The 27,960-nt window shown below is 40.3% G+C and overlaps 3 protein-coding genes across 4 annotated transcripts; 1 reads left to right on the forward strand and 2 right to left on the reverse strand.

Annotated features, from left to right (window-relative positions):
• Positions 1-1,146: 1,146 nt before the first annotated feature.
• On the reverse strand, positions 1,147-3,072 carry coxfa4l3 (cytochrome c oxidase associated subunit FA4L3). 2 transcript variants are annotated; one of them, XM_076288226.1, is made up of 5 exons: positions 2,958-3,072; positions 2,791-2,834; positions 2,574-2,662; positions 2,311-2,371; positions 1,147-2,055 (listed from the first exon to the last, which is right to left on the reverse strand). In XM_076288226.1, the coding sequence occupies exons 2-5, from the start codon at positions 2,827-2,829 to the stop codon at positions 1,987-1,989; spliced, it is 258 nt and encodes an 85-aa protein (XP_076144341.1). In that variant the 5' UTR covers positions 2,830-2,834; positions 2,958-3,072; the 3' UTR covers positions 1,147-1,986. The 2 variants fall into 2 exon arrangements, with proteins under 2 accessions (XP_076144341.1, XP_076144340.1); XM_076288225.1 differs by lacking the exon at positions 2,958-3,072 and having other exon boundaries at positions 2,791-2,939.
• A 298-nt stretch (positions 3,073-3,370) lies between these two features.
• Positions 3,371-9,331, reverse strand: afg2b (AAA ATPase AFG2B). The gene is made up of 8 exons (XM_076287783.1): positions 7,879-9,331; positions 7,604-7,789; positions 7,340-7,498; positions 6,922-7,131; positions 4,624-4,854; positions 3,964-4,098; positions 3,721-3,846; positions 3,371-3,589 (listed from the first exon to the last, which is right to left on the reverse strand). Exons 1-8 carry the CDS (start codon positions 8,959-8,961, stop codon positions 3,452-3,454), a joined length of 2,268 nt encoding a protein of 755 aa, XP_076143898.1. The 5' UTR covers positions 8,962-9,331; the 3' UTR covers positions 3,371-3,451.
• A 651-nt stretch (positions 9,332-9,982) lies between these two features.
• Positions 9,983-27,919, forward strand: LOC143125936 (putative phospholipid-transporting ATPase IM). The gene is made up of 29 exons (XM_076287784.1): positions 9,983-10,414; positions 11,376-11,439; positions 11,787-11,887; positions 11,980-12,038; positions 13,134-13,247; positions 13,332-13,430; positions 13,766-13,827; positions 13,915-13,987; positions 14,598-14,668; positions 14,901-14,983; positions 15,061-15,219; positions 15,501-15,589; positions 16,415-16,611; positions 17,525-17,733; positions 17,825-17,868; positions 18,012-18,177; positions 18,581-18,769; positions 19,088-19,203; positions 22,728-22,892; positions 23,229-23,340; positions 23,721-23,826; positions 23,930-24,050; positions 24,222-24,405; positions 24,674-24,897; positions 25,045-25,128; positions 25,245-25,490; positions 25,923-26,061; positions 26,985-27,115; positions 27,243-27,919. The coding sequence occupies exons 3-29, from the start codon at positions 11,806-11,808 to the stop codon at positions 27,609-27,611; spliced, it is 3,693 nt and encodes a 1,230-aa protein (XP_076143899.1). The 5' UTR covers positions 9,983-10,414; positions 11,376-11,439; positions 11,787-11,805; the 3' UTR covers positions 27,612-27,919.
• The last annotated feature ends 41 nt before the right edge of the window (positions 27,920-27,960 follow it).

Genomic DNA, 27,960 nt, shown 5'->3' on the forward strand with positions numbered 1-27,960 from the left:
CATCATCTATAATAGATGTGCTCTTGCTCCATTACTAAGTAGAAAAGGAATGGTGTAAAGGTTCAGATCTGGAGGCATGGAGCTATGCAGTAGTGCATGTAGGAGTGTGTTATCACCACAGAGATGCTGAGCCAAAGTATATCTGTCATTGGTGCCTGACAAGAACAGACCTACTGGTGGAGTCAAGTGGCTACATGAGCTCACTCAACTGTACTTCCTGGTCACATGAATAGTTAGTGGTAAACCATGACAGGATGTGAGAGCAGAACAACACTGCATTATCCTCAGTCATCACGTACACAGGGCTCGGCGTGGGGTCAAACATACATGTAGCTAGGTCTGCTCTTTGCCAATCCGTTTCCTGAATGAATACAGTGTGGCTCCTAGCCCTACCCAGGGAGTCACAATACTGCCTATAAAGCAGAGAGGGCAACAACACTGAAAAGGAATATTTTCAGCTTTCTAGCTTTTTGTCTCAGAAAAAAACATGTATAATTATGACTGAAATAATGTAATCTGCATAATACTGTATATAATGCTTAGAGTATTTAGAGACTTAAAGAGTTAATGCGTGGTATCTCCTGGAATCTGTAGCAATAATCATCCACTGATGTTACTAGAAACAAAATTCGACATTAAGAGGATTGTCTCTGAATGTCAAAGACAAGGTGATCATCATTAACTTGTGAAGCAATGAAAACAGTAAATGCCTCTGCTTGCCAGTTAAGCACATAGCTGAGCGTAGACCAATCCCCTGACTGTTACTGTCAGTGTCAGGAAGATCTGACATTTGTGTGCAGTTCAACAGGTACATTGGATTCTGTTGCTATTCAGGAACAAAATGAGAAAAGTTAGATTTATTAAAGAACTGAAAAAGTGTAGAAAATGTATCCAACTATTCGTTCTTAATCCATTGTTCATTGGGGCATGAATTTCATGCTCAAATAACGTCTGGCAAACAGCTGCCTATGATGTCCACAGGAATCATTGGTTCCATGATGATCCATCTTTTGTTATGAATTACTGCAAGACAGTGAATTATGTGAATCACTGCACTTGAATATTTGCCTTATATTTTGGTCATGCGTGGTGTTTACCATATGAGAGGGAATTTCAGTGTTTTCTAAAATTACACATATTAGTAAGTAAGGAAGTAAGTAAAGTTTATTTTTAGATCACATTTAAACACAGCTATCACTGACCAAAGTGCTGTACATAGCGCATTAGCCAAAGAATAATAAAATAAATACACTTACAGATCAGTGATTTAAGCTAAGATGACATCAAGAGACAAACACTTAATTACAGACATAACAGGGTAAGACCATAGTAGGGTATGACAATTAAAACACAGGGAAGTCCAATGTAAATAGGTGTTTTTCGAGCCTGCTTTTGAATACTGTTGAAGGGGACTTTCTGTGGCAGTTGGTTCCACAGCTGAGTGCCCCTTTGTTGTCTCTGGAGTCAGAAAATGCATTTGGCTGTGTTCTTAAGGTGATTATGTCAAATTGGATTTTGACTCAGCAAGACACCATTATCTTTTAGAGTTTTTGTGGTTGCTATTCACCTGGGTGTGGCCGTAGATAGATACAGCAAACTAGTTGTTCTAAAGAATCCCTGAGGCATAAATTCACAGTGAGCTTCCTTGTTCACATTTAATAAGTAACCCATAACAAAGTGACTATTTGGAAGGGGAAATTTTACACTACACAAACAGGGTTATATTAGAACATACCAAGTGCACAAACATAAATATATATTTCAGACGTACAGAAGATGAATCACATTCAGATTTTTTCATTCAGAAGTTGAGGCAGAGCAGGCTATAACCCACCAGTTTAGCAGAAGCATTTCCGCACACTGTTCATCCATGAGCCTAGTCTGTGCAGAAAGGATTCCGCTAGACTGGTGGGAGGTGCAGGAACAGGTGCATGAGCAGGTGTGTGTGGTGGAAGTGTCTGGAGCAGGGGAGCACGTTGGGGACGTTCATTTAGTCAGGCTCTTCACCAATTCCAGCTCCTCCACTGGCTTCCATTGCTGGTTGATGGTAATGAGCTGTGAACATGGGGGTTGGGTTAAAGTTATTGAGTGTAGGTCTACTAAAGCAAAACAAAAGTGAACTGTTGCATTATAGTTATAGGTCCAAGGCACATGAATATTTCTATCACAAATAAAGACTAATATTATCTACTGCAGCCAGCCTTCATCAAACCGGCCCCATGATGACTCAGCACTGATGGCAATGTTGCCGTTTTTGTAATTCTCACTACATTTTTATGAAACATCAAAGACATTAATGTTTTAACCTACCTTTTGTGGTTTGGATGGATCTATCCTTTCCCAGGGCTCAGGGTTTGTCGACCGGTTTATTCTGGCAAGCAATTTTAATGATGAATATATTTAGTCAGAATCAACATACAGATAGGGATAAATAAATGTCTTCAGAATCAACAAGGCCTACAGATAGGAATAAACTAAAAGTCTGTTGTCGAGCTATCTTTGGTTGGAGTTAATAATAATAATAATAATAATAATAATAATAATTAAAAAATCGAAAAGAGAAAACTTCTCACATCACATCAGGTTTGGTCAGCAAGAAGTAAACTGACGTAAAGGCTGCACCAGCTGCAGCACAACCCACGAATCCAATTAAAGGAATAAGCTGGAGATGATTAAATAGTGTTGGATGTCACGCATTTACTATTTTAACAAGTTCGACAAAATCCTTCTGCCTTCCTTCTTGCATTATAATGAATTATATTACACTTTCCACTCTCAATCTCAACCTACCTCTTTTCTTTTCCTCAGCAGATGTATGAACCCAGCCATCTTGCCTAACTCGTCATAAAGAAGTAAAATAATGAACATTTAAATAATCAGTTGTAACTATCCATCAGTTATGAATCGAATTCCCGGCATAACAGCATGTGGCCTGGAAGTCTGGCATTCAGTCCTACCTTGGTCGAAGTTAGCGATTGGGAGTTCAAAGATGACTCTGGGCGCAGCATCCTTGACACGCGCCTTTAGTAGACCTAGTTACCGCTGAGGTGATACGAGTTTCAAGGCACGTACACATTATGTCCCGAATCAAAATCAATCATAAAAACCATCAACAGTTGGTTTGTCTCTAAGTCACAGGAACGCCCCCTGATGGCTTTCAACCGTATCAGAAATAATGAAGCAGGCGTTTACGTAAATAACTACGGATCTAATTGAACTTGCTCAGTGTTGCTGTGCAAGAACAAAAAAATCTTACAAACAATAATAGGTATTAACAAAATTACATAGCGAAAGATAGGATCACAATAACGTTCATTGAATAAATCATCAGATCCAGTAAAGGTACATCATTTACACATTTATTATAATAAATAAACATAAAATATTTACACACATGTACACTTAATTTGTATTCATTTTCACTTGAATATACCAGTCATAGGAACACCTGTCATGTAAAAAGGTGATGATAACTTTCCATTTGGAGTGCACTGAGGGAGGGCTTTGAATTTTGTAAGGCTTTAATGAAGTATTTTTGCTGGATTCTGGAAGCTTCCATAGTCTTCTCATGAAGAGTCAAAAGAGCTGCCTGATAACAGGAAAAATAAAGGAATCAAATTAGAAAAGCAAAATGTTTAGGCCTATACTTCAAACAGTGCAGTTTTCCTTTCAGACATCAGTACAGTGTTGATTTCAAACTCATGTTGATGTTCTCTTTACCTCTTTGCACAGATTTTCTAGGTCAGCCCCAGAAAAGAGGGATGTTTGACTCGCCAGCTCTTCCAATGACACATCTGAATCCAGGGGCATCTTTTCTGTGCAAAGCCTCAGTATGGCCAGTCGAGCCTACCAGTAGGACAATTCCCATACAAATTAGTTTTCTCTAGTATGCTGTAACTAAAGTGTAATTACTGTCTGAACTTTCTACTTTACTTACTAAGACTTTCATAACCATTTGTTTACCTCATAGTCAGGGGGTGGTACATAAATTATTCTATCAAGCCTGCCAGGACGCATCAGGGCACTGTCCAAAGCATCAGGGCGATTTGTAGCAGCAACAATCATCACATCCTTGTTGCATACCTCATGATACTCCATCTAAAAGACATAAAGCATGCAATAAATGTTCAATTTTCAATTTCAATTACAGAGTGTTAGACAATCAGAGAAAAGTAAAGATGGGTAACAGGGGCGAGGAAAAACTCCCTAGAATTGGAGATACATATAGAAAGAAACCTCGAGCAGATCCACGACTCAAGGGCCTGACCCACAGAACAGTAAGGTCTGTATACATAATAAATGCATAAGTTAGTCAGATGTAGAGAATAGAACATGGTGTTTAAAGCCACCTGAGTTGTGTTACAAGAGGAGGGATGGTTACACGTCCGGTATGATAATGCATGAATCCTATTTAGTGTCAGAAAGTTCAAATAGTCCAGTGTAGGAAATGGAATTGTCCAGGGGGATTAGGAGTTGTCATAGGGCAGGCGTTTGGTCGTACGGGCCAGGATTCAACTGTTAGACATGCTGAGAGGATGTGTTTGACTCAGTCTCAAAATTACACTCTACATACTTCATGTCCTCCTTTAAAAGGCGTCTTTATGTTTTCCATGAAAAGCTGACCTGATGCTCCTGCTGGGACTCTGGATGCTCCTCGGACACACAGAGCATCGTCTGGGTGCCTCTTCTCTCCACTGTCTTTAGGCCAATGCCATCCAGCTCGGTCAGCAGCACTGACAGCACCTGGGCCTGGACGCTGTGGGGAACTCGAGTGTCTCCTCTGGAGCCCAGCAGGGTGTCCACCTCATCCAGGAACACAATGGAGGGAGCACAGGCTCTTGCCTGACGGAACAGCTGTAAAGGACAAAAGCTTAATACTGAGCTGATTCTTAAGTCAAGTCTATGAGTAGTATATGACAAACTTCATGCGCCTAAATATCTTCAACCTCAGGTATGCTACTAATAAGGAAATAGAATTGATATTTAGACAAGGTCAACTTCTCCCTACAGTGGAATGTAGAAGGGGATGCTACAGGGAAGATAATTCAAACACACCCAGCACCTTATTGATGTCATTGTGGTTCATTGAGATACCTGTCGTTTGTTTTCCATTAAGGATTAGCATAGAAGCAAGAGGACTGGTTGCCTTGTCGGTTGTCTTAATGCCTTTGCCCTTTGCTTTGTGAACTTGCACAGGTAAAGTTGCTCACCTTTACCTACCTACGTCTTCACACAAGGAAGGCTTCACACCAGGGCCCAGTTTCCCGATAATGATGGATACACGCACTTACGAGGGTTTTCTACGATTCATCTTGAGATTGTTCGTTTGGTTTTTCCGACTGTTTCCCGAACATGCTCGTAGCGTGAACTGCTCTTAAGACACTCTTAAGGGGAGCTGTCCACGTTAATGGTTCTGAAATTTCTTCTAATTTGATGGTGATGTCAGGTGACTGCACGTCACAGCTAGGCCTACGGTTTAAACTTCAAATCTACACATTAATTCACATCAAAACGAAAATAGAAACTTTGACATCTGCATGGAAGCATACCAAGTAGGCTAGGCTCTATACCACACACAGACATAAATAATTGTAATTATTTAAGATTAGATTGTTGCAACGTGCAATAATGTTTCGCGGTGTCACTTAAGAACACGTTTGAAGATAAGAAAGAAGTAAGAAAGTGAGGAAATGTGTAGGCTTAGATTTTGACGCAGCACAGACTAAACCACATGTTTCTTTCTCTGCTTTTACCTCATAGGCCTAATAAAAGATAGCCTACACTTATACAAAGATAATGGCAAACTATTCTAGCAACGTCTCGTTTCATAACTTTGCATTTTTGTCCGCCTTTAATCACATTATAGCAGGCCGTCACCACAAACTGAGTGACCATTCAAGAGGAATAATGGTGGGGGAGGCCACCAAGGGCACCAAAAGCTTCAGCAGCTGAAATGGGAGAAACTATGCATACAGCAACTTTTGCCTAAGTCCTTCACCAGTCAAAGCTTTATGGGCGAGTGGCAAAGCTCTTATTAAATCTCGACTAAAGTTCACCTTTGTGGGAGACTCCAAGGTCAAATAGAAGGTTTGTTGGTCTGATGAGACCAAAATTGAGCTTTTTGGCCATCAGACTAGATGACACCAAACACTGCACACAAAGTCCTTTTAGGCAAGACCCTCCACTTGGCAACCATAGTGCAACACATTTTGGGCACTTATCGGGCATCTATTTCAGGCAGAACTGCGCATGCACAAGGCTTCATGACACCAACCTCTCTCTAACTGTGAGATCACAACACATAATTGGCACAATGTATTCCCAACATACCACATGATTGGCACAATGTATTCATATGACAGCTTTTGGCAGCTAAAGGGGCAGAATATGTGTAGACGACTGCCATGTTTGCGTTACGAACTAACCCCATACATTTCTATGGGAGATTCTTTGAGTGCTTTGTCTCGTCATTAGAGCGTCTCCACTGCACATCACCAAAAATGAACCATCCCTAATTTTAAACATAGCGGTGATAGCATCATGTTGTGGGGATATTTCTCGAGGCTTGTAAAGGCAAAATTAAAATGAATTCAGCAAAATATATGGAGGAAAATCTGATTCAGTCTGCAAGAGAACTACGACTTGGGAGAAAATTTACTCTCCAGCAAGACAATGAGCCTAAGCCCACAATGAAAACTACACAAAAATGTTTTAAATACAGTACAACAAGGTGAATGTTCTGGAGTGGCAGAGTCAAAGCCCAGACCTCAGTCCTATAGAAAATCTGTGGCTGGAATTAAAAAAGGGCTGTTCACACCCGATCTCCTTCCAACCTAGCAGAGCTTGAGCAGTTTTGCAAAGAAAATCTGAGTAAAATTGCAATATCCAGATGTTACAGCTGAGCTGTAACTGTATGCAAACCTGAGCCAAGGCCTTCTCTGAGTCTCCTACAAAGGGTGAGAAGAGGTCTGCCCCGCTGACAGACAGAAAGGCACAGTGTGAGGAGGAGGCTGCAGCTTTGACCAGCGTGGTCTTGGCACATCCTGGTGGGCCATAGAGAAGTATCCCTTTGGGGCGCGACAGGCCCAGTCTTATGAATGACTCTGGGTATTTCATGGGCCATTCAATACTCTAAAGAAAACAGAAAAATTTGTATAAATGACACTGGCACAATGACACAACAGCATTCTCACGATGATTGAAGTTGAAATGCTGGAATTTTATATACTGAATCACGCTTAGTTGTAAATATCAAGAAGTATCAAAAAGAAAAATGACAAACAAAATACATAATAATACATTTTATAAATGCTAAATCAAACAAATGAAGATTGAACACCTGTTTTAATTTGAGTTTGACATCATCAAGCCCTCCTATCTGTTCCCAGGTGATTGGTTTGTAATCAGTCAGGCCAATACTGCTTCTTAAACAAGAAGGCTGTACTGTCTTCAGAGCTTCATGGAAGTGCTGCATTTCGATGGCTTTCACATCTGTGTCCTTATAACGTAGCAGACAAACGCATAATGACTCAAACAATTAATATCCAATAAGATTCAGCATGTGATTTCAATTCCCTTATGTAAAACAGTTGGGTTCTCGTACCTCGGGCGAGTGGAGGATGGCCTGAAGAGCTGCCTCTCTGCAGAGGGCACTCAGGTCAGCACCCACGTATCCAGTGGTCACTTCAGCCAGAGCGATCAGATCAACACTGCAAGAGAGGGGCATCTTTTCACTCAGATACTCCAGGATTGATTTTCTTTGTGTAAGAGTTGGAACACCAATGATGACCTGCAAAAAAGACAAGGACAGATAAAGGTTGGTCAGTAAGTCATCATTTTACATATAGCACTGTCATTTGTAAATTCAATGATTTTTACTTCTCTGTCGAATCGGCCAGGCCTTCTAAGGGCAGGATCTAATGTGTCCGGCTGATTTGTTGCTCCAATGGTTACAAAGTGGTCTCTGCTGGCCATGCCGTCCATCAAGGTCAGGAGCTGGGCCACCACTCTGTTCTCTGGCGCACTCGAGGAGCCGGCTCTCTTAGGACACAGGGAGTCTATCTCGTCGATGAACAGGACACAGGGTCCGTCTTCAGCAGCTTCCCGAGCCTGTTGGAACATGGCCCTCAAGTTCTCCTCACTCTCCCCAGGCCTGGATCCAAGGATCACAGGCCCGTTGATTGTTATCAGAGAGGCGCCCACCTCCTTCACCACACTTCTCACTAGCATGGTCTTTCCCACACCTGGTGGCCCAACTAGCAGCACTCCTCTTGGGCACAAAACACCCAGCTTTCTTAGGGTGTTGGGATAAAAAAGGGGCAAATGAATGAGCTCTTTCAGCGAGCCATAGACATCCTCCATTCCACCTATTGATACCCTTGAAGATTCCTGGGCAATTCTTCTGCTATGTTCTGCAAGAGTGATGACCGCTGCTAATTCCAAACAGGTCCTCTCTGTGACAAGACCTACCTTAGTGGAGCCTGAGTTTACGTTCTCAATGTGAATGCAGATCATTTCAGTTTCAAAGGAATTGACAGCAATGATGTGCTTCTCATGCACATAAACACCACAGAGAATTTCCTTTACAATGTCATTAATTAAATGAGGGGGAATTCTTTTCTTAAACTCACTACTTTTTACAACTACATTTACTTTTATACGTTTCAGTTTCTGACCATTCAGTGGCCTAATATCTTCACAGTTAAAATGATAGGGATTGTGTATTGGCCTGAAATTAGGTGTAACACATTTAGTATCAAACTGAAAATAGCCCTCTGCCAGGTCACTTCTTGGCCAAGCCGTGCACAGGCAGGAACCTCCGGGTGTATATATTAGGACAGGTGAACCAATATTAAGTCTGAGGCTAGACATTAGGCCTGGACCGATTCGGCATCTTTGAGTGTTTTTGTCTAGCGTGTCACAGGGTATCAACTGCAGTTCCAGACCCTTCGTAGCCATCATTTTTGCTTCGTTGTGTAGGAGTTAATTACAACCAGGCCAGAGGGATACAAATGTAAAAATGCAATCTGGAAAAAATATTTAGCATAACTAGCTATTTAGACGTCTGTCATTACTTCTATTCGCAATGTCCTTTAGGCGAGAACTAGCCTAAGTTACGGAAATATTTAAACCGAGACACAACTCAATGCCCAAACCCAATGGTTAACTCGGTGATTAGGAATAATGACTTTTTACCTAATTACGCTGAGTACACATACATAAAGTTCTCCTGTCCTGTTGCAAATATAGTTTCTACAAGTTCCATTCTACATGCAGTAACGCTACCGTAAAAAACGTACAGTCAGCCACATGTGTGCGATCCATAGACAGTAAGCGATATGCCATCGAGCAAAAGCGTTGGTCAAATAAAACCATTCTCTGCGTTTAAATGAAGAGAACTAATACATGTATTACCATGCTGAAACATGAATGAAGATAAAAACAGAATAATTACCGTTGTTATAAGCTGCATATATTGCAAACAAGGCAATTTTATCATCTCAAAAGTGGAAATGTTGGATTTTGTTGAAAAATGTTGGAAATGTTGCATTGTTTTGGATTCATGGTCGTCCAACCATTTAAGATTCAGTGTTTTCTTTACTGTGAAAGTCCTTGAGCACCATCGTGTGGAAATATAAGGATTAGCATACTCTAGTCTATATAGTCTAGCCTACTTGAGAACATGGAAAACTTTTCTTAATATGCTGCTTTATAGGCTAATCATAAGTCTAATAATAAGAATGATGCTTTGAACTTTGACTACAGTTTTTTGTTTTGTTTTGTTTTTACTTATGCTACATATTATGGCAATTAAAGTAATATTTTGAAATACAGTCTAGGTCTATAAATAGGTATGCCTCTACAGGCATTTTATTTACAGACACAACTCTGCTGTGTTTACCTTCAATGTTTTACATTCACACTGAGCCAATATAGCCTAGTCTTAAAAAATGCAAACCTAGTCTAGTCTAGTCTACACACTGATTCCTCTGGTTTATTGTGAGACTGAAGAAGTCTTGAAAGTGATGGGGTATAAAAGTGTAGGGTTTTAGAAATGGATGATGCTCTCATGGCTATCGCTGCGGAAGAAGCCCTAGTAGCTATTGCAACAGCGCGTGTGGAGGAAATTGCAGCGTGTAGGCTGGAATCAATTCAGCGAGGCAGCGTCTCTAATGCACTTTCAAATCCTAGAAGTTATGCTATGTGAAGATGATATGTCCAGAAATGTTATGGATATTCAATAGCTTAGTCAGAGTAGTCAGTATCTTTTGACTTCAAAAACGGAAGCAATGACAGCCTATTGTCAACTGCCAAGAAACCCCAAAGAAGAAGAACATCCTAGTCTATGTGAATTCATGGCTACTGGTATTCCGCGAGGCATGGATTAAGTCATACAACATCTTCTGTATTAAAGGTGCGTCCCTAGATCCTACATCTAATGGTTTGTGCAACGTTTATTTAATTGCTGATTATGCTGTTTTTTTTTGTCTCCACCAATTTCTTTCTGTGGTAGCCTAGTTGAAAATAAAAACGGAGTAGGCTAGCCTTAAAGCTTATTCAATTATCCGTTTGATGTCCATTTTTCTCCCCCTACACTTTACTTTACAGAACTGTTGCAGTTTACAAAAACACAATAACTGTTGCCATTTGTTTACATTTTTTCAATTATGTTTTTGAGCGATCACAGTGGCAGCAGTTTGGTTAGGTTAACTGACATGGATGAGCTGACTGTCATTTCACACCTCACAGCCAGTCTCTCTCTCTCCTTCTCTCTCTCTCTCTCTCTCTCTGTGTGTCTGACCATTTGCCATAACATTGCATTGTGATGGCATAACATTAGCACTCTGAGCTTTGCCTTGTTGGTATTTCACATGCCATTCTGGAGGCCGTTTAAAGTGATGATGAAACAAGTTTGAATGGTAGATCACAGTATGTTATGTGCAATGCACACTGGTTGTGTTCAATAATGAAATGTAATGCTCCCCAGACCACAGTATCTCACTATATTTCATGACAGGACCCTCATACAACTTTCTAGGAAGTTATTTTCTGGTGACAAGAGACTAGCAAACCCCTATAAAGAGACTATAATGTGGTGGGGGCAGACTTGCATGTCAGGAAACCAAAACAGAGCAGTTGGTGGCTAGTACCACAACTTCTAGACTTGACTTTACATAAAGCTCAAAAAGAAGATTTTTTAGATAGTATTTTACTATATCAAATAATGCATAATCACTAAATAATGCAAAAAATCACTAATATTTACCAGCCTTTCACAGCTTGCATGTGAAGCAGATTCTTAAGTTTTGGTTACCTCCTCTGAATGCGTTAAAAAAAGCAAAACTGGGTGATGTCCTCTCCTGTGGTTTTCACAGCAGATGCATTTTAACTCTGGTTAAGGACGGCATCAACTCATTTGTCTATCCATATCGACAAAAGGTAAGATTGATTTATGAACAGAGTTACTAGATAAACCAGATTGTACAGGATAAAGATCTTAACTACTCCAGTTAATGAACTCTTTATTAGGTAATTAGATAACAGTGGTTAATATTTTCTACATTTTGGGCTAACTGAAGAAGTAGAGGCAATTTTACATAATATACGTTTCTTTCCTTCTGGCATATTTTCTGAAATAGCACATTTTAAAAATGGTTTATATATATGTTAAATTTAGAGTTCATCTTTGGAATGCCTCTTTTGAATGACTGAGCTGAGAAGGTAATTTAAAAGAACAGTTAAGCTGTAGATGCTTGAATCAATTTTAATGCATTGTTTTCCTACAGTAAGATTATCTGAAGAGACATGACCCATACAGAGAAGGGGCCATGGAGATTTTGGCCCAGTAGGACAAAATGGACCTCCTGCAGGACCTCCCATGACCCAGGTATTGGTCATCCCTAAAGAAGGCCATGCTTATTTTCATGAGATGTACAGTAAGAATGAATTTCTATAGTAATGAAGTCACACTATCTGCAGAGGAGGAGCGGCGTGTTCGTGCAAATGATCGGGAGTATAACGGAAAATTCATGTATGCTGTGAGTATGCAATACTGTTTGCCTCTATACAGGTTCTCAAGGATATTTGTCTTTATTGTCATAATGTAGCAGTGAAAATGGGGCAGATTTGAAGCATTTTGTAAATATATTGTGAACATTTTCAAAAAAGTTTGAGTTTGTATAGACAGACAGTGTTTGTTTGTGTACATCCTACATTGTTCTGCTAGTACAGTAAAATACAGTAAATGATTGATGCATTAGATTGAGATAGATAGATAGATAGATAGATAGATAGATAGATAGATAGATAGATATATACTGTAGATAGATAGATACTTTATTGAAATTCAAGGTCTCAGTAGCATACAGACAGCATTAGCCAGTAGTAGAAATTTTGATTGATATCTAGTTTTCGCTTATTGGTTCTGCATTGCACGTTTAATGCTAAGCATGGTGCTATAGGTGACAATATGCTGAAATACATGTTTTGCCAATCACCAAAACACAACCAGTTATAATGGGGGCAAGAGTCACATGGTGACAAAGGAGTTTTCTTGCTTATGATTTGTATTAGTAACCTGCACTAACGCAACACAGCCACATAGATGAGCGAGCGTCCAGACAAAAAGAGTTGTGAAGGTCAAAGAGGTGTAGGGAAGTGTTGCCTCAGATACATTCCTGAAAATGGGGGATATATGATCTGACAGGGGAATTGCTTCATTCTCATCCATGAATAGCACATGGCTAAATGCCAAAGATACTACCTAAGTAATAAAAGCCCTTTCAGTGGTGGAGGTTTTATACAGAATATAGTATAGTAATGAAATGTGACGAAAGCCTTATTCTTCTGCTTTTCAATTCATACTTGCCCCTAAATGTTCAGTTTACTGCATACCTCACCCTCTATAATGTATGAGTATGGGTATAGCTTTGGGTGACAGTGTAAATCAGGAATAAAACCATCTGGTTGTTTTTAAAGTCACTATATCAACACAACACTCTGTTCTCTAAACAAATATTGTTTCAAAATGTATTGATCTGTTCATGTTTGGTAGACTGTGTGTGTGTGACATGTATCTTTTGAACCTTCACTATTAATGTGAATGTTGTTATCCATGTTACCTTTCATTACAGGATAACCACATCAAAACGTCCAAATACAACATATTCACTTTCTTGCCCATAAATCTCTATGAGCAGTTTCAGCGTGTGGCCAACGCATACTTCTTATGTTTGCTCATCCTACAGGTGGGTTTTGTGACTTTAGAGCCCTTATGTCTTGGTATGACTGTGACAGTTGAATGTGACACCAGTTCCTCTGCTTGTTCGTAGCTGATTCCTCAGATCTCCTCCTTGTCCTGGTTCACAACCTGCGTGCCTCTGGCCCTTGTGCTCTTGGTCACCGCTGTAAAAGATGCCACGGATGATTATGTAGGTGAAGATGAGACGATGAGATGAGATCTTTTTTTTCTTACTGGGAGAGTACTAGTCTCAGTGATAATGCTGAGAGAGCCATACACCAGAGTAATATAAGAGTAATATAAATAAGTACTATACACCAGAGTTTCCCCTTTGGATTCACATTATGCTTCATACACACTGATACGCATGAATGTTTTTAATTATTCCCCCATGCCACAATGTGTCTGCACCTACAAGACCTTTGAGGACTTAGATTTTGCTTGCCTAGTTTGGATTAAGGTTATAAATGCTATATCTTCTAAAATATCTTTTTTGAATGATTCTTTGACTCTTCTTTGCTCTAGTTCCGCCACAGAAGTGATCGACAGGTGAATACCCGGCAATCTCAGGTGCTCATTGAGGGCAAGTAAGTGCAAAGTGCAACCTGTTAGTGGTTCCAAATGGAAGCCTCCATATTGGTGAGGTGAAATGAGTGTTTTTGTTTTGTCTGCAGACTACAGAGGGAAAAATGGATGAATGTTCATGTTGGGGACATCATAAGGCTTGAGAACAACCAGTTTATTGCTGTAAGTGATTGACCACACATCCTTTTGTGAATCCTAATCCATTATCCATATTTGATCACTGTAATATATTGATATGACACTCAAATCATAGCACCATTACGCCTGCTTTACATTGACGGTGGCAAAGACATAAGTTAATTTAGAGACAGGAAGGCCTGCATGGTTATTTTAGCTGATTGTCAGTATTAAACAGCTACATAACATAGAACTAATGCAATATAATGCACAGTATTGTAATGCAGCATTATAACATGGTCATTGTAGTTGTCTTGGGAGAAAAACTGTACTTTTGTTTTCAAGCAACATCTTGTAAACATAGAGAACTAGATTTAGAAACAGGAAGTGGGCCCTCTGGATGACAGTGAGCAATGTGTTGTTAGGTTGGGGTTAAGACATGGGGAGGGAGAAGGAAACAAGAAGTTTATTTACAAAAATGTGTTAAACGCTCAGCTACACGTAATGTTCTCAATGTATAGATTTCAATATAATACAGAGTATTGTATAATATAGTATAATATGTATTGAAATATTGATTAAAACATTTACACTTGTTTAACCCTTTTAATGTTGTCTTGTGGATGCAAAATGTGAATGTTGTATCTTGATGCAGGCAGATTTGCTACTGCTATCATCAAGTGAACCCAATGGACTCTGCTACATAGAAACAGCAGAACTGGATGGGTAAGATAGTAGCAGTTGTAGATGTTTTAGGTCACTTTGTCTTATTTGTGTGTTTTTGTCTGTTATTCCAATTAATTATTTGTTAGTCCCTTGTGTCCTATAGATTCAGAACATATAGACTGACATTGAACTAAGAATGAAGAATTTTCTTGAAACGAAAAATGCTATTATGTACATTTATTGTTTGAACAGTTTTTAAGTTTGTTTGTATAATTGTGTTTAATTTTTACAGGGAGACAAATCTGAAAGTGCGTCAGGCCTTACCAATTACCTCTGAACTTGGTGCAAACATCACTCAGCTAGCAGAGTTTGATGGTATGTTTCTCATTGAAGAATAATGAAAAACCTTTACAACTGATGGATACCATGGCTCATCCGATTCTTCTTTACAGGAGAGGTTGTTTGTGAGGCTCCCAATAATAGATTGGACCGATTTACTGGGACCCTAACATGGAAGGATAGCAAATACTCCTTGGAAAACCAGAGGTTACTGCTGAGGGGATGTATGCTCAGGAACACAGACTGGTGCTTTGGAATGGTCATATTTGCAGGTAGAATTAATACAATACCATACAGTACAATACAGTACAGTACAATACAATACAATACAATACAATACAATACAATACAATACATGGAGTCAGAAAACATTGAGTGAGGTTATGTGCACATTGGCTATCAATGAAGTTCTGTGTATTCTGAGTATACTGTGGTATATATATTAAATGTAAATATAAATAGGCAGCATACAAACATACTGAAACAATGATGCACACACATGTATGAATGTATCTCACTCAGTATATTGAAGCAGAGGTTTGATCTTTTCTAGGCCTTCAAACCAAGCTCATGCAAAACTGTGGAAAGACAAAGTTGAAGCGCACTAGCATTGACCGACTGTTGAACACACTGGTCTTGTGGGTAAGTCCCAAAATAATACTGCACTGCAATACACTGCTAAAATTCTTGTTTGTAAATTATTCAATGCTCTATAAATATCATGCTTGTAAAACCTTAATGTGTAATATTTTATCAATGGCATCTATGGCAGTGGTTCTTAACTGGTCTTGCTTTGGGACCCACAATTTTCCATGTTCATTAAGTCTCGTATCGCGACCCATATATTTTTTTAGCGATCAAGCCAACGATATGGTGAGCTACAAGTAAGAAGTGTTCAACTCCTGATGTCTCTTTTTAAAGTACTCATGTTCGAGCAACTCAGTGGGGTTTCTGTCCCATTATGTCTCAATTTAAGTGAATCCATATCCTACTTTAAATATTCAGGGTTGTAGCCTAGGCCTACTTGCGTTTAGGCCTACCGCTAAAATGATGTCTAACATGACCTGTCACATAAACATTGTCTGCTGTATGTCCATGGCGATGAATGACATACAAATAAAGTCTACCAAAATAAAGGCCCAATTTTCTTTTATTTATTTTTTAACTACAAGCTCCACGACCCACTTTTGGTTCCCCACCCACCAGTTAAGAAACACTGATCTATGGGGCTTTGAGTCTCTGATCATGCATTTTTCACCCTCTCCTTGTCAAGAGCTAAATTAGGATCAAAAAGTGAGAATGTTTTTTGGAGAGTACCTTTGCAAATTATCAATGGGATTTTCCTAAGTGAAGGGGCGCATGTTTTGCATGCCTAATTAACATGCCATGTAATTAATTTAGGAGGATCTTGAATTTGTATATAACATGTTATAAATGTATTCTTTGAACTGTGTTTCATGTGATCAGATCTTTGGCCTGCTTCTGTGTTTGGGCATTACCTTATCTATCGGAAGTTCTATTTGGGAGTACAATGTTGGAAAGCACTTCCAGATTTATTTGCAATGGGAGCCAAATATGGACAGTGCAGTATTCTATGGTTTCCTGACATTCTGGTCTTACATCATAATCCTGAACACTGTTGTGCCCATTTCTCTGTATGTTAGGTGAGTATTCATATGATCATAAAGTAGGTATGTGTATGACCATAACCCAACAAACACTCTACAGGCTGTCATTTCAAGGTATTTGAAATGATGTGTCCTAAGAGCTAGATATGGATATGGAAGTGTTAAGATATGGAAGTGTTAAACAAACAACATAGCAGTGCAAAGACAATAAAATATTGTAATTCAGAAGACAGACAAGACATTGAATAGAACATAGTTAGTTTGTGATTTGGTAGGCTTTTGTAATGTTTAAGTGAAGGTGTGAGATTGTGTGTGTGTGTGTGTGTGTGTGTGTGTGTGTGTGTGTGTGTGTGTGTGTGTGTGTTTCTGTGGATTGTCTATAGTGAGTTACTGTGATGAGGTATTGTACAGAAGTGCTCAGTAAGTGCCCAGAATTGTTGAAGTTGTGCTTTAGAAAATGACAATCTATAATAATAAAACATTTAGTGACATATTTATATGACATGCTGGTATAAAATGGCTTTTTAATGGATGCATTTTCTCTGTGTCTGGGAAATCAATGTGCTCATATCCACTCAGGTCATAAAAGCTCTTGATAACGTTCTTTCAAAAGCTTCTAATTGATCTTCAGTGTTTTAGGTTTTAGGCTCTTTGCTTTGCCCTCTCAGGGGTGGTCACTTGAGACTGGTGTTTGGGATCTTTGCACAATTTTTTTACTATTCCCACAATGCATGACTGCTTTGTTTTCCACATCCAGTAGTATGTAGTAATTATGGATGTAGTAAGTAATGGATGAAATGCAAAGGGACACCAGCTTGTATATCGCAAACAAAACCACCATCATAAAACTCTCTAACCAAACTAAACTAGCTAAACATGAGAGTATAGGTGTTTCTGAGTAGGAGTGTTTTGGTCTGATGCTGCTGTGTGCTCTCTGAACCACTCCCAGTATGGAGATCATCCGCTTGATGCAGAGCTACTTCATCAGCTGGGACATGGGTATGTACCACAGCGGGCAGGACATGCCAGCCGAGGCCCGCACCACCACCCTCACCGAGCAGCTGGGCCAGGTGGAGTACGTCTTCTCCGACAAGACCGGCACCCTCACACAGAACATTATGACCTTCAACAAGTGCTCCATCAATGGGACAGTCTATGGTATCTAACTTATATTATCAGAACTGGCTGTGGTAAAGTAAATGTTGTATAGTGTGTCTTCTGCCATTCAATTCTATCTGTTTTAATGAAGGTGAGGTGTATGATGACTATGGACATAAAGTTGAAATCACAGAGGTGAGTTCCCACTTTTAAGCAACTGAGTCAACTGTCATGATCATATTGCTTAGGGTGTTACTCAGTTCACATATTTCACTGTGCAATAGTAGTATTGCGTATCTGGAAACAGACTGCATCAGTTACGCATGTTTCCTGTGCAGAGCACTCCTTGCGTGGACTTCTCCTTTAACCCGCTGGAGGATGCACATTTCCGTTTCCATGACGCTACGCTGGTGAAGGCGGTGCAAGATGGCGACATGCCTGTCCAGGAGTTCTTCAGGCTACTGGCGCTGTGCCACACGGTCATGCCCGAGGAGAAGGTGGAGGGTGAGAAGCACCCAGAATACTGAGGAACATTCTCTCTGTGATTCTGACAAGCCAGTGGCTCACATAATGCCCCGACATCTTGGATCCTGTATAATGGATCTTTTTTTATCACTTAACACTTACATAAGTGAAAGAAGTGCATCACCATTGTGTTACAAAGTTAACCAGTTACACAGTTAGAACAGTTTGCCTACAATATGCCTCTTAACCTCCTGTCTCCACATAATGTAAACATTCATGTACATTAGCACTAGCAAATGTATACAACTACATTATTTTATGAACCTCTTTAGTCCTGTAATGCACTATCTAATGCCAAGCTAGGTGTTGTGCAAATTGATGTAAGAAGCCCAGTCCCTAAAGCTGTCTCCTGACGTGGTCAGTGTGGGTCATTTTTCTCCAGGGGAGCTGGTGTATCAGGCTCAGTCACCTGACGAGGGAGCACTGGTCACAGCCGCCAGGAACTTTGGCTTTGTGTTCAGGGGCAGAACCCCGGAGACCATCACTGTTGTTGAAATGGGCAAATCAGTGGACTACCAGCTCCTTGCTATCCTGGACTTCAACAATGTGCGCAAAAGAATGAGTGTTATAGGTATGATGCCTAAAGGTTTTATAGTGATTTGGAATGAGTGTTATAGGTATGACGCTTAATCGTTTTATAGTGATTTGGAATGAGTGTTATAGGTATGATGCCTAATCGTTTTATAGTGATTTGGAATGTCCTTGAAAATCTAATACACTACACATGTGTTTTGAGTTGTTTTTGACACAGTGACATATTATGAAACTGCTAACATACTATGAAGGACAAATCTTTGTTTTAATTTTGTTTCATGGAAACAGTGACGCCGCACATGAGTTAAGAATACTTCTTTTCTGTCTCCTGTTTTTTATGTGTGTGGTGTTGTAGTGAAGACCCCAGATGGCCAGATAAAGCTGTACTGTAAGGGTGCCGACACCATTTTGTTTGAGAGATTAAATCCATCAAATGAAGACCTTAAACGCATCACATCAGAGCACCTTAATGTAAGTTGTATCCTGTTTTAGTTTTTTTTTGTTGTTGGCTTTTTTGCTTAATTGGTTATTCCAAATTTTCTTTTGATATTACTCATCTCGTTTCTTAGAACGAAGGTAACTATTCATTCTCACCCCTCAAAGTTACCAGCCGTTTACTTACCATTTCATCAACCAGACCCAAACATATCACAGTACTGCTAGACGGCTTTTCACTCTGACATTAATGTAAAACCTACATATGTATGTCATATGTAATATGCCTTTTTGTTGACCCAAGGAATTAGAAACCAAAGGAAAACGAATGTTTCTAGAGCTGGCACTCTGAAAGTATATTAAAAATGTCACAACATATATGCCTAGCATATATTTGACAGGGTTATTACTTTGAGAGCCAAACACCTTGGAACATTTATAATCCAAGTCAGCCAGGGACTGGAGAAGGGGTTTATGGAAGATTTTTTATTAAAGGCATGCAAGGCCAGAGTCTCTCAGTCTTTGTCATGCAGCAGAAAAAAAGATTAGTCACTGTTTCCAGTTGAGCAGGTAACATAGATTATCCTGCATGACCAGAACCAGATTATCATTGATAACCCCAGTGAAATGCTCTTTAAGGCTGTTCTGTTGGTGATGTTTTTTAGTGATGTGTGATTTGTTAGTGATTGTGGTTTTGATGGTAAATAGGCTTGGTTGTAGATTAGCCGCTGTTGTAATCCTCAATCTATAGCACAAGGAATTTGACATCACTTGTGCTATAGATTGCTACACAGTGGCATACAGAACAGGTCTACTATCGTTTTAGGTATGCTCAGACCCCAGGTACGCAATGCACTAGACCCGTTACAGTTTGCATACCAGGAGAAAGTGGGCGTGGACGATGCTATCACTTATCTTCTATACAGGACACATTCTCACCTGGACAAGGGGAAAAGTGCTGTGAGAATCATGTTCTTTGATTTCTCAAGTGCTTTTAACACCATCCAACCCCTCAGACTGGGAGACAAGCTCTTGCAGATGGGTGTGGACGCTCACCTGGTAACCTGGATCACAGATTACCTGACGGAGCGATCACAGTTCGTTAGACTGAGGAACTGTCTCTCTGACACTGTGATCAGCAGCACCGGAGCGCCACAGGGAACTGTGCTCTCTCCAGTCCTGTTCACCTTGTACACATCTGACTTCTGCTACAACACTGAGTCATGCCACATGCAGAAGTTTTCTGACGATACTGCAATTGTGGGGTGTATTAGGAACGGGCAGGAGGAGGAGTACAGGCGCCTGGTGGAGGACTTTGTGCAATGGTGCAAACTCAATCATCTCCAACTCAACACTTCAAAGACCAAGGAGATGGTGGTGGATTTCCGCAGGTCTAAGCCCACTCTGCTACCAGTCTCCATTGATGGGGTCAATGTCAAGGTGGTAAGCACCTACAAGTACCTGGGTCTCCACCTGGACAATAAACTGGACTGGTCAGCCAACACTGACGCACTCTACAAGAAAGGGCAGAGCAGGCTGTACTTCCTGAGGAGGCTACGCTCCTTCAATGTGTGCAGCAAGCTGCAAGCAGCAAGCTGCAAGATGTTCTACCAGTCTGTTGTTGCCAGCGTCCTCTTCTATGCAGTGGTATGTTGGGGAGGAAGCACAAAGAAGAAGGATGCGGGGCGACTTGACAGGCTGGTAAGGAAAGCTGGCTCTGTAGTGGGAGCTGAACTGGAGTGCATCACTTCAATATCTGACAAAAGGACCCTGAACAAACTGATCAACATCTTGGACAATGAGTGTCATCCACTCCACAGCACTATTAAGCAGAAGAGCCTGATCAGCTGGAGACTTCGCTCACTGCCTGGCACAACAGACAGACTGAGGAAGTCATTCATCCCCAGGGCCATTGAACTGTTCAATGCATCACTTAAGGGAAGAGGAGAAATAGACTTCTCCGCATAGTCTGTCTGCCTCTTCACCACCTCCATGTCTTGAACTGTCTGTCCACTAGCCACTTTACCATTGTCTTCTGCCTCACTGTTTGCATGCTTTATTAGCACATATGCACAACCCCTCCCTCCATGCCACAGCCGAACTGTGACCACACTTATACCTTTCTTAATATAGTTATTTATACATAGATATATAGACTTTATTCTTGCACTGTTGCACTGTTTGACTTACTCGTTTGACTTACTCATTTGCCCCATCACCATGACCAGTGGTGGACGAAGTACACAAATCCTGTACTTGAGTGAAAGTAGAGATACACATGGTCAAATGTTACTCCAGTAAAAGTAAAAGTCCTCCTTTTACATTTCCACTTGAGTGGAAGTACAAAAGTACTTCCCTTCAAATGTACTTAAGTATCGAAAGTAAAAAGTCCTGAAATGTATTATGACTAATACAGTTGCATTTACTATTGTTGAAATGATTCGGCACAGACATAGGCATTCATTGAGCCTTTCTCCTCCATTCAAGGACAAAATCAGCTAATAATTGTAGAAAGAACTAAAAACAAACTAATGTGATATCGTATCTTAGATACTTCAAAGTAACCACATTTTTCTTTGTTGAATGCTTTACACTTTCGGACTAAATTAAGATGTTCCCTTTTGTGTTTGATAGTGTCAGATTGTCTATCATTGTCTATCATTTGCTCGATGACGTCAAGAGGCTAGTTATGGTAACATCAATATTGTGAAAAGGGGTCAACAAGGTACAGTAAATAGTGGATATAACAATAACATAGGTTAGGCAACACCATTTTACAATCTTTTTTCCAAAAGGAACTTCAGCTGTACTTCAGCTGTCACAAAATGTAGTGGAGTGAAAAGTAAGATATTTGGCCTCGAAATGTCCTGGAGTAAAAGTAAAAAGTTTAACAAAATGGAAATACTCAAGTAAAGTACAGATACATGAAAAAGCGATTTAAGTAAAGTAATTGAGTAAATGTACTCAAGTAATGTCCACCACTGACCATGACACTCATTCACAAAGAGCACCTTACCTTACCCTATGCACAGAGGACCACAGGCTCAGTCCCTGCTTCAGTCATTGCAAGCGCACCTGATTGATTAATCACCCACTATCGGGATACTGTTTTTTAGAATTGATTTAGATTAAGTTTTATTTAGTATAATTTGTATTTTAGTATATTAGTATATTCTTTATCTTCTACGGTCCTTATTGCTTAGTTGTGGTTTTTTTATGTTATATACTTTTAATTACTTTTTCTGCTGTTAGAGAATGTGTATGTGTATGTTGTCTGTATGCTAATGTGACCTTGAATTTCCCCTAAGGATCAATAAAGTATCTATCTATCTATCTATCTATCTTTCAGCAATACGACAATTTCAAATACACAAGTTGTGTATATTTGAAATTGTTGCATTGCCGAAAGATAGTAGGTTTTGCCACCGGTTCTGCACCATATCAAACTTATAGTGAACCAAGAATTAATCATGAAATACACAGGTGAAACATAGCTGATGACACTGTTATAAAGACTTTATACGATTTGTAATAATTTTGTTGACATATTGTTCCCACAGATGTTTGCTGGAGAAGGCCTGAGAACCCTTGTTCTGGCCTACAAAGACCTGGACAGAACTTCCTTTGAGGAATGGACAGAGAGGCTTCACACTGCTAGCACTGCCTTGGAGGACAGGGAACAACTTGTTGATGCTTTATGTGAAGAGATTGAAAGGGACCTGATAGTAGGCATTTTCCTTTTCCTTTTACTAATTCTAAAAATAAACATTATCACATATGAAACATATATAATATATTCAGAAGTGGCAAGACATAAATAGACTTTGCTTTCAACATTCACTGTTTGATTTTTTTAACACTTTATTCTATTAGATTTTTTTCATAGAGCGCCAAAAGGTTAGCGCTCTTAGATGTGCAGTTTTATACATTTCCATGGATTCAAATGGATTCCATGAATATATTTTCAAGTGTCATCAGCATATGAGGTATTTTGGTCCAAATTCTTTAAAGTATTTGTTTTTTTTAAGTAGCATGGATATTTTTTATTCTTGTCTTTTTAGCTGCTTGGGGCCACTGCAATAGAGGACAAACTACAGGAAGGTGTGGCTGAGACTCTTGTTTCTCTGAGCTTGGCAAACATCAAAATCTGGATTCTTACAGGAGACAAACTGGGTATATTGTACATCTGTACTTGAAATGATATGTTACCTAACTATTCTCAACTGCTGATCCTAAGGGGCACTATCATGATCAGATTTTGTACATTTGTTTGGGAGAAGCTTTGGTCTAAGTGCAAAATCTGCTGTGTGATGTGCAACTGGTGAACTCGAGCACTTGGTGAAGAAAGGAACAAGACGTCATGCTTGCCGCCACGATGTGCCGGGTGTAAGATAGGGCCCTTATTCTGCTTGACATAATAACGTGTAAATTACTGATGTGAAAGGACTGAATTACTTCATAGTGTAAGCTTTTAGAAAAATACACATTTAATATCTATATTTTTAGATTTTCAGATAATTTCAGTAATATTTTTCTTCTTCGTGTCATTGCAGAGACAGCCATGAATGTAGCTTACTCTTGTAACATGCTTAGAGAGGACATGAGTGAAGTCTTCATCATCTCTGGTCCCACAGCTGTGGAGGTCCAAAAGCAGCTCAGGTAAAGAGAGAGATAGAGAGAGAGTGCAGACAAAGTCTGTTTTAGTGATTCACTTTGCCACTTTATTTTCCTTATTTACCTTAAATCCCCTTTATTTTTGGAGGAACGCCAAAGATCACATCGGTGGACCACTGACACACAAAAATGACATCCACACAGATGACTGTGTGTTTGAAGAGACCATGAATGCAGAGTATGCACTTATCATCAGTGGGCCTTGCCTGGTAAGCCTGACATTGTGTGGCGTAAAGATCTACGCAAATCTATGTTTATTTATATGAGTATATCCGCTCTTTAAGGTGAGAGATGACAGATATTTGAGTGTTCTGTTTTGAGGAAGTCCAAGAGGAGAGATAAGAGTGTTGTTTGACAGTATGTTCTGCTGTGACCCACAGGCTTACGCACTGGAGGCGGAGATGCAGCACCTCCTGCTGGACACAGCCTGCTTGTGCAAAACAGTCATCTGCTGCCGGGTCACCCCCCTGCAGAAGGCTCAGGTGGTGGAGCTGGTGAAGAAACAGAAGCAGGCCGTCACCCTGGCCATAGGAGATGGCGCAAATGACGTCAGCATGATCAAAAGTAGGATTATAATGACAATTCTAAACTCAGTCACTCTCTCTCTCTTTGCCTGTGTATATAGGGTTTGTTTGTGAATCGCTGCCATTATTTGTACATTAATTGCACAAATCATCTTCACTTATTCTCTTCTTCCATGCTTTATGTGCCCCCATGGCTGGAAGTTAGTGAATATACTGTGTGTAATATGTGTAATGTGTGCAATGTAATGACTGAATAAGATGCTTACTGCTGTCTGTCTACGCCTATATTCGCATGCTGCTCTCCACAGCGGCTCATATTGGTGTGGGCATCAGTGGGGAGGAGGGCAGGCAGGCGGTCCTTGTGTCGGACTACTCCTTCGCCCAGTTCTGTTTTCTACAGCGCCTTCTACTGGTGCACGGCCGCTGGTCCTACCACCGCATGTGCAAATTCCTGCGCTACTTCTTCTACAAGAACTTCGCCTTCACCCTTGTGCACTTCTGGTTTGCCTTCTTCTGTGGCTTCTCAGCACAGGTGAGAATAGATCTGGTGTAGTGGTGTGGAGGACACATGCAGATGGGATGCTTGTGTCCATGTGAAAATTATGCAAAGTGAACCTTGACTAGTCCGACAGCCTAATATTATGAAATGACACTGTCTTTCAACCCTTGCTCTTAACAGACCATATATGATCAGTGGTTCATCACTCTCTTCAATGTAATCTACACATCACAGCCAGTTCTAGCATTGGGTCTGTTTGATCAGGTAAACACTCCTGATTACTCGTTTACCTCTTAATGTGGTTCATGTGTATGGTTCCATAATTCCACCAACTCCATAAGTTTATGTTTCTTTGGCATGGGTGTTTTGTCTGCGGTTAGGACGTGAGTGAACAGAATAGCCTGCGCTACCCTAAGCTCTATGAGCCGGGTCAGCAAAGGCAGCTCTTCAACAAGTGCCAGTTCCTCCTGTGCTCCCTGAATGGCATCGGCACGTCTCTCGCTCTGTTCTTCGTGCCGTACTGCGCCCTCGGCCACTCTCTGAAGGAGGAAGGCACCACGGTTACAGACCATCAGTCTTTCGCGGTCGTCATTTCGACCTCACTGATCATTGTGATGAGCATTCAGGTAAGGGTGTGAAGAATCACATGTGGCTTTTGTGATGTGAAACCAATATGGATAGGGGGTGTTTGGTGGAGGTAGCATACGTGTATGTTTTTCTCAGCAATGTAGGTCTGAAGTCTACAGATGCGTATTGCATTCATGGGAAGAAAACGGGTCCTGTTTTTCTGAATTAATGAGTTAATTAGCCTATCTTGTTAATTCAGAAAAAACAGCCCAGTTTTTCCGAATTAACGAGTTGACGAGAAGTCTGCTGTTGAAGTCTGTCTTTGAATTGGCCTAACAGTAAAAAACAATGAGGAAACATTGTAAGATATGGAAAGGATATTTTTTAACTAAGTATCAAGTTATTAAGTATTTTATATTTTAGCTTCAAGCTCAGGTTGTAATAAATTCGGTAGGCCTAAGTAAAACACCTTCCTCTTGTTTAACTGTCAGATTGGACTCGATACAAATTACTGGACGCCAATAAATCATGTTTGTATCTGGGGCAGCGTGGCCATGTACTTCTTCATAGTGTTTGCCCCACACAGAAGCAGCACCTTTGATGAACTCCCAAAGTATTTCCCCTTTTTTGGTAAGTTACATTTATGATAGCCTTTCAGTTAGGAAAGAATGAGACATATTAATATTTTTTCAATCAAGAATGAACTTGCATACCATGTGGCCGATGCAAAAGAGTTGATTTTTAATCCATCAAGAAATGAAAAGTGCAAAGTGCTAGCAAGGTGTAAAACGTTTTCGGTCCCATTCAGACCATCATCAGCATTGGCAACATTGGTATGCGGGTTCATTCTTGATTGAGGGACTGATTAGACCAGTGTTTTTCAACCACTGTGCCGGGGCACACTAGTGTGCCGTGAGAGATCATCAGGTGTGCCGCAGAAAATTACCCAAATGTCACTCACTGGTCCAGAAAAGCAACTGTTGCATCAAATAATTTATAACCACATGCTCTCATTGATTGTATGATTGCACTATTTGTGCATTGTACAACGGGGGCCCCATATCCAGTATTCACAGAATCAGCACATATGCAGTTCATAACAACAATTAAATTAGATATAGTCACCTACAAATGAAACAGAGGGCGCTTGTTTTATTGAGCAGGTCTAGCATAGAAGCCATAATAAGGCCATATCTGTGTATTATTTGAAATTTTAGGCTATGGTATGTTTATTTTTTCTTCACACAGGATGTTAGTGTGCCGTGGGACATTTTAAGTGTCAAAAGTGTGCCGTGGCACAAAAAAGGTTGAAAAACACTGGATTAGACTATCGGAACTAACGCATCCGCCAGGCCTGGAATTGGCACAATACCCTGTTTGCCACATATTAATAGTTTAAAACAATGGATAATATTAAATATCATTGTTAAATTAAATACATCAGTGTCTTACTCTGGAACGCCATAAATAACCAAACAAGCTTCTCTGTGCTTGTTTATATTTCCACTGTGGAGTTCAGTTTTAAATGCATCTTTCCTAACCTCTCTGTGCAGGAACTGCGCACAACTGCCTGACATGTAGGACGGTCTGGCTAGTCATTCTTCTCACCACTGTCACATGTATAATGCCTGGAGTAGTATTTCGATTTGTACAAAGAGAGCTTTGGCCAACTCTAATTGAGAAGGTAAGGTGTGGAAGACTTTTGTTAAGGTACATGCACCTATGTATTTATATGCATATAATATATGTATTTATGTTGAGCTGGGAAAGGGAAGTAGACCAGCAGTTGATTCAGATTTGTTTTTGCTCAGGTCCGCCATCTGCAGGTGAGCAAGAAGCAGAATCCATTAAAGCAGAGTCACAGGCTAGCACGCAGGGCCAGCAGGCGGTCTGCCTACGCCTTCTCTCACCAGGAGGGCTTTGGAGAGCTCATCACCTCTGGGAGGAACATGAGGGGCTCGATGGCGCCCCCTCAAGGGAAGCTTCAGAGCAGCACCAGCTGGGTGGACAGCATGCTGAAGAGGATCGCCGAGCAGGGCATGAGGATAGGTTCTTCCAGCCCGAAAAGCATGGCTAGTCCTAGAAATATTGCTCTTAGGGTTAGAGACACAATCAGACCGCAAAGAGAGCATATTGCTATGGACGAAAATGTGTCAGATACAATGCTGCCTGTCCTGTGAGGACACGGAGACTCCACCCATGGTTTGTGTGTCTATTCTCAGGTGAAAAATATCATAGGCTGTCTTGAGATCCCCATGGTTATGGACCAGTTGCTCACCTGTGAGACAAGCCATTGCCGTCCAAAGCCTATCCTGTTTCATGGACATTGGTTGAGAGTTGTTAAGTTAAATGTGTTACAGTTGGCTATTTTAGCCTACTGAAAAGCAGAAATTCTCTTTTTACTTCTGTCTATATGATTTAGCCCATACTTAATCCAATGACAGTTACAAATAACATGTAGGCCTATTGAAAAAAAAAAAAAACATAACGATACGCAGGGCTACATTTCTGGATGTTATGGTTAGGTTA

Source organism: Alosa pseudoharengus, unplaced genomic scaffold (assembly GCF_046254945.1).
Source record: "Alosa pseudoharengus isolate Yale_2024_CS ecotype anadromous, Long Island Sound unplaced genomic scaffold, YU_APseudo_1.1 YU_APseudo_1.1_scf_16, whole genome shotgun sequence".
Classification (NCBI taxonomy): Eukaryota; Metazoa; Chordata; class Actinopteri; order Clupeiformes; family Clupeidae; genus Alosa; species Alosa pseudoharengus.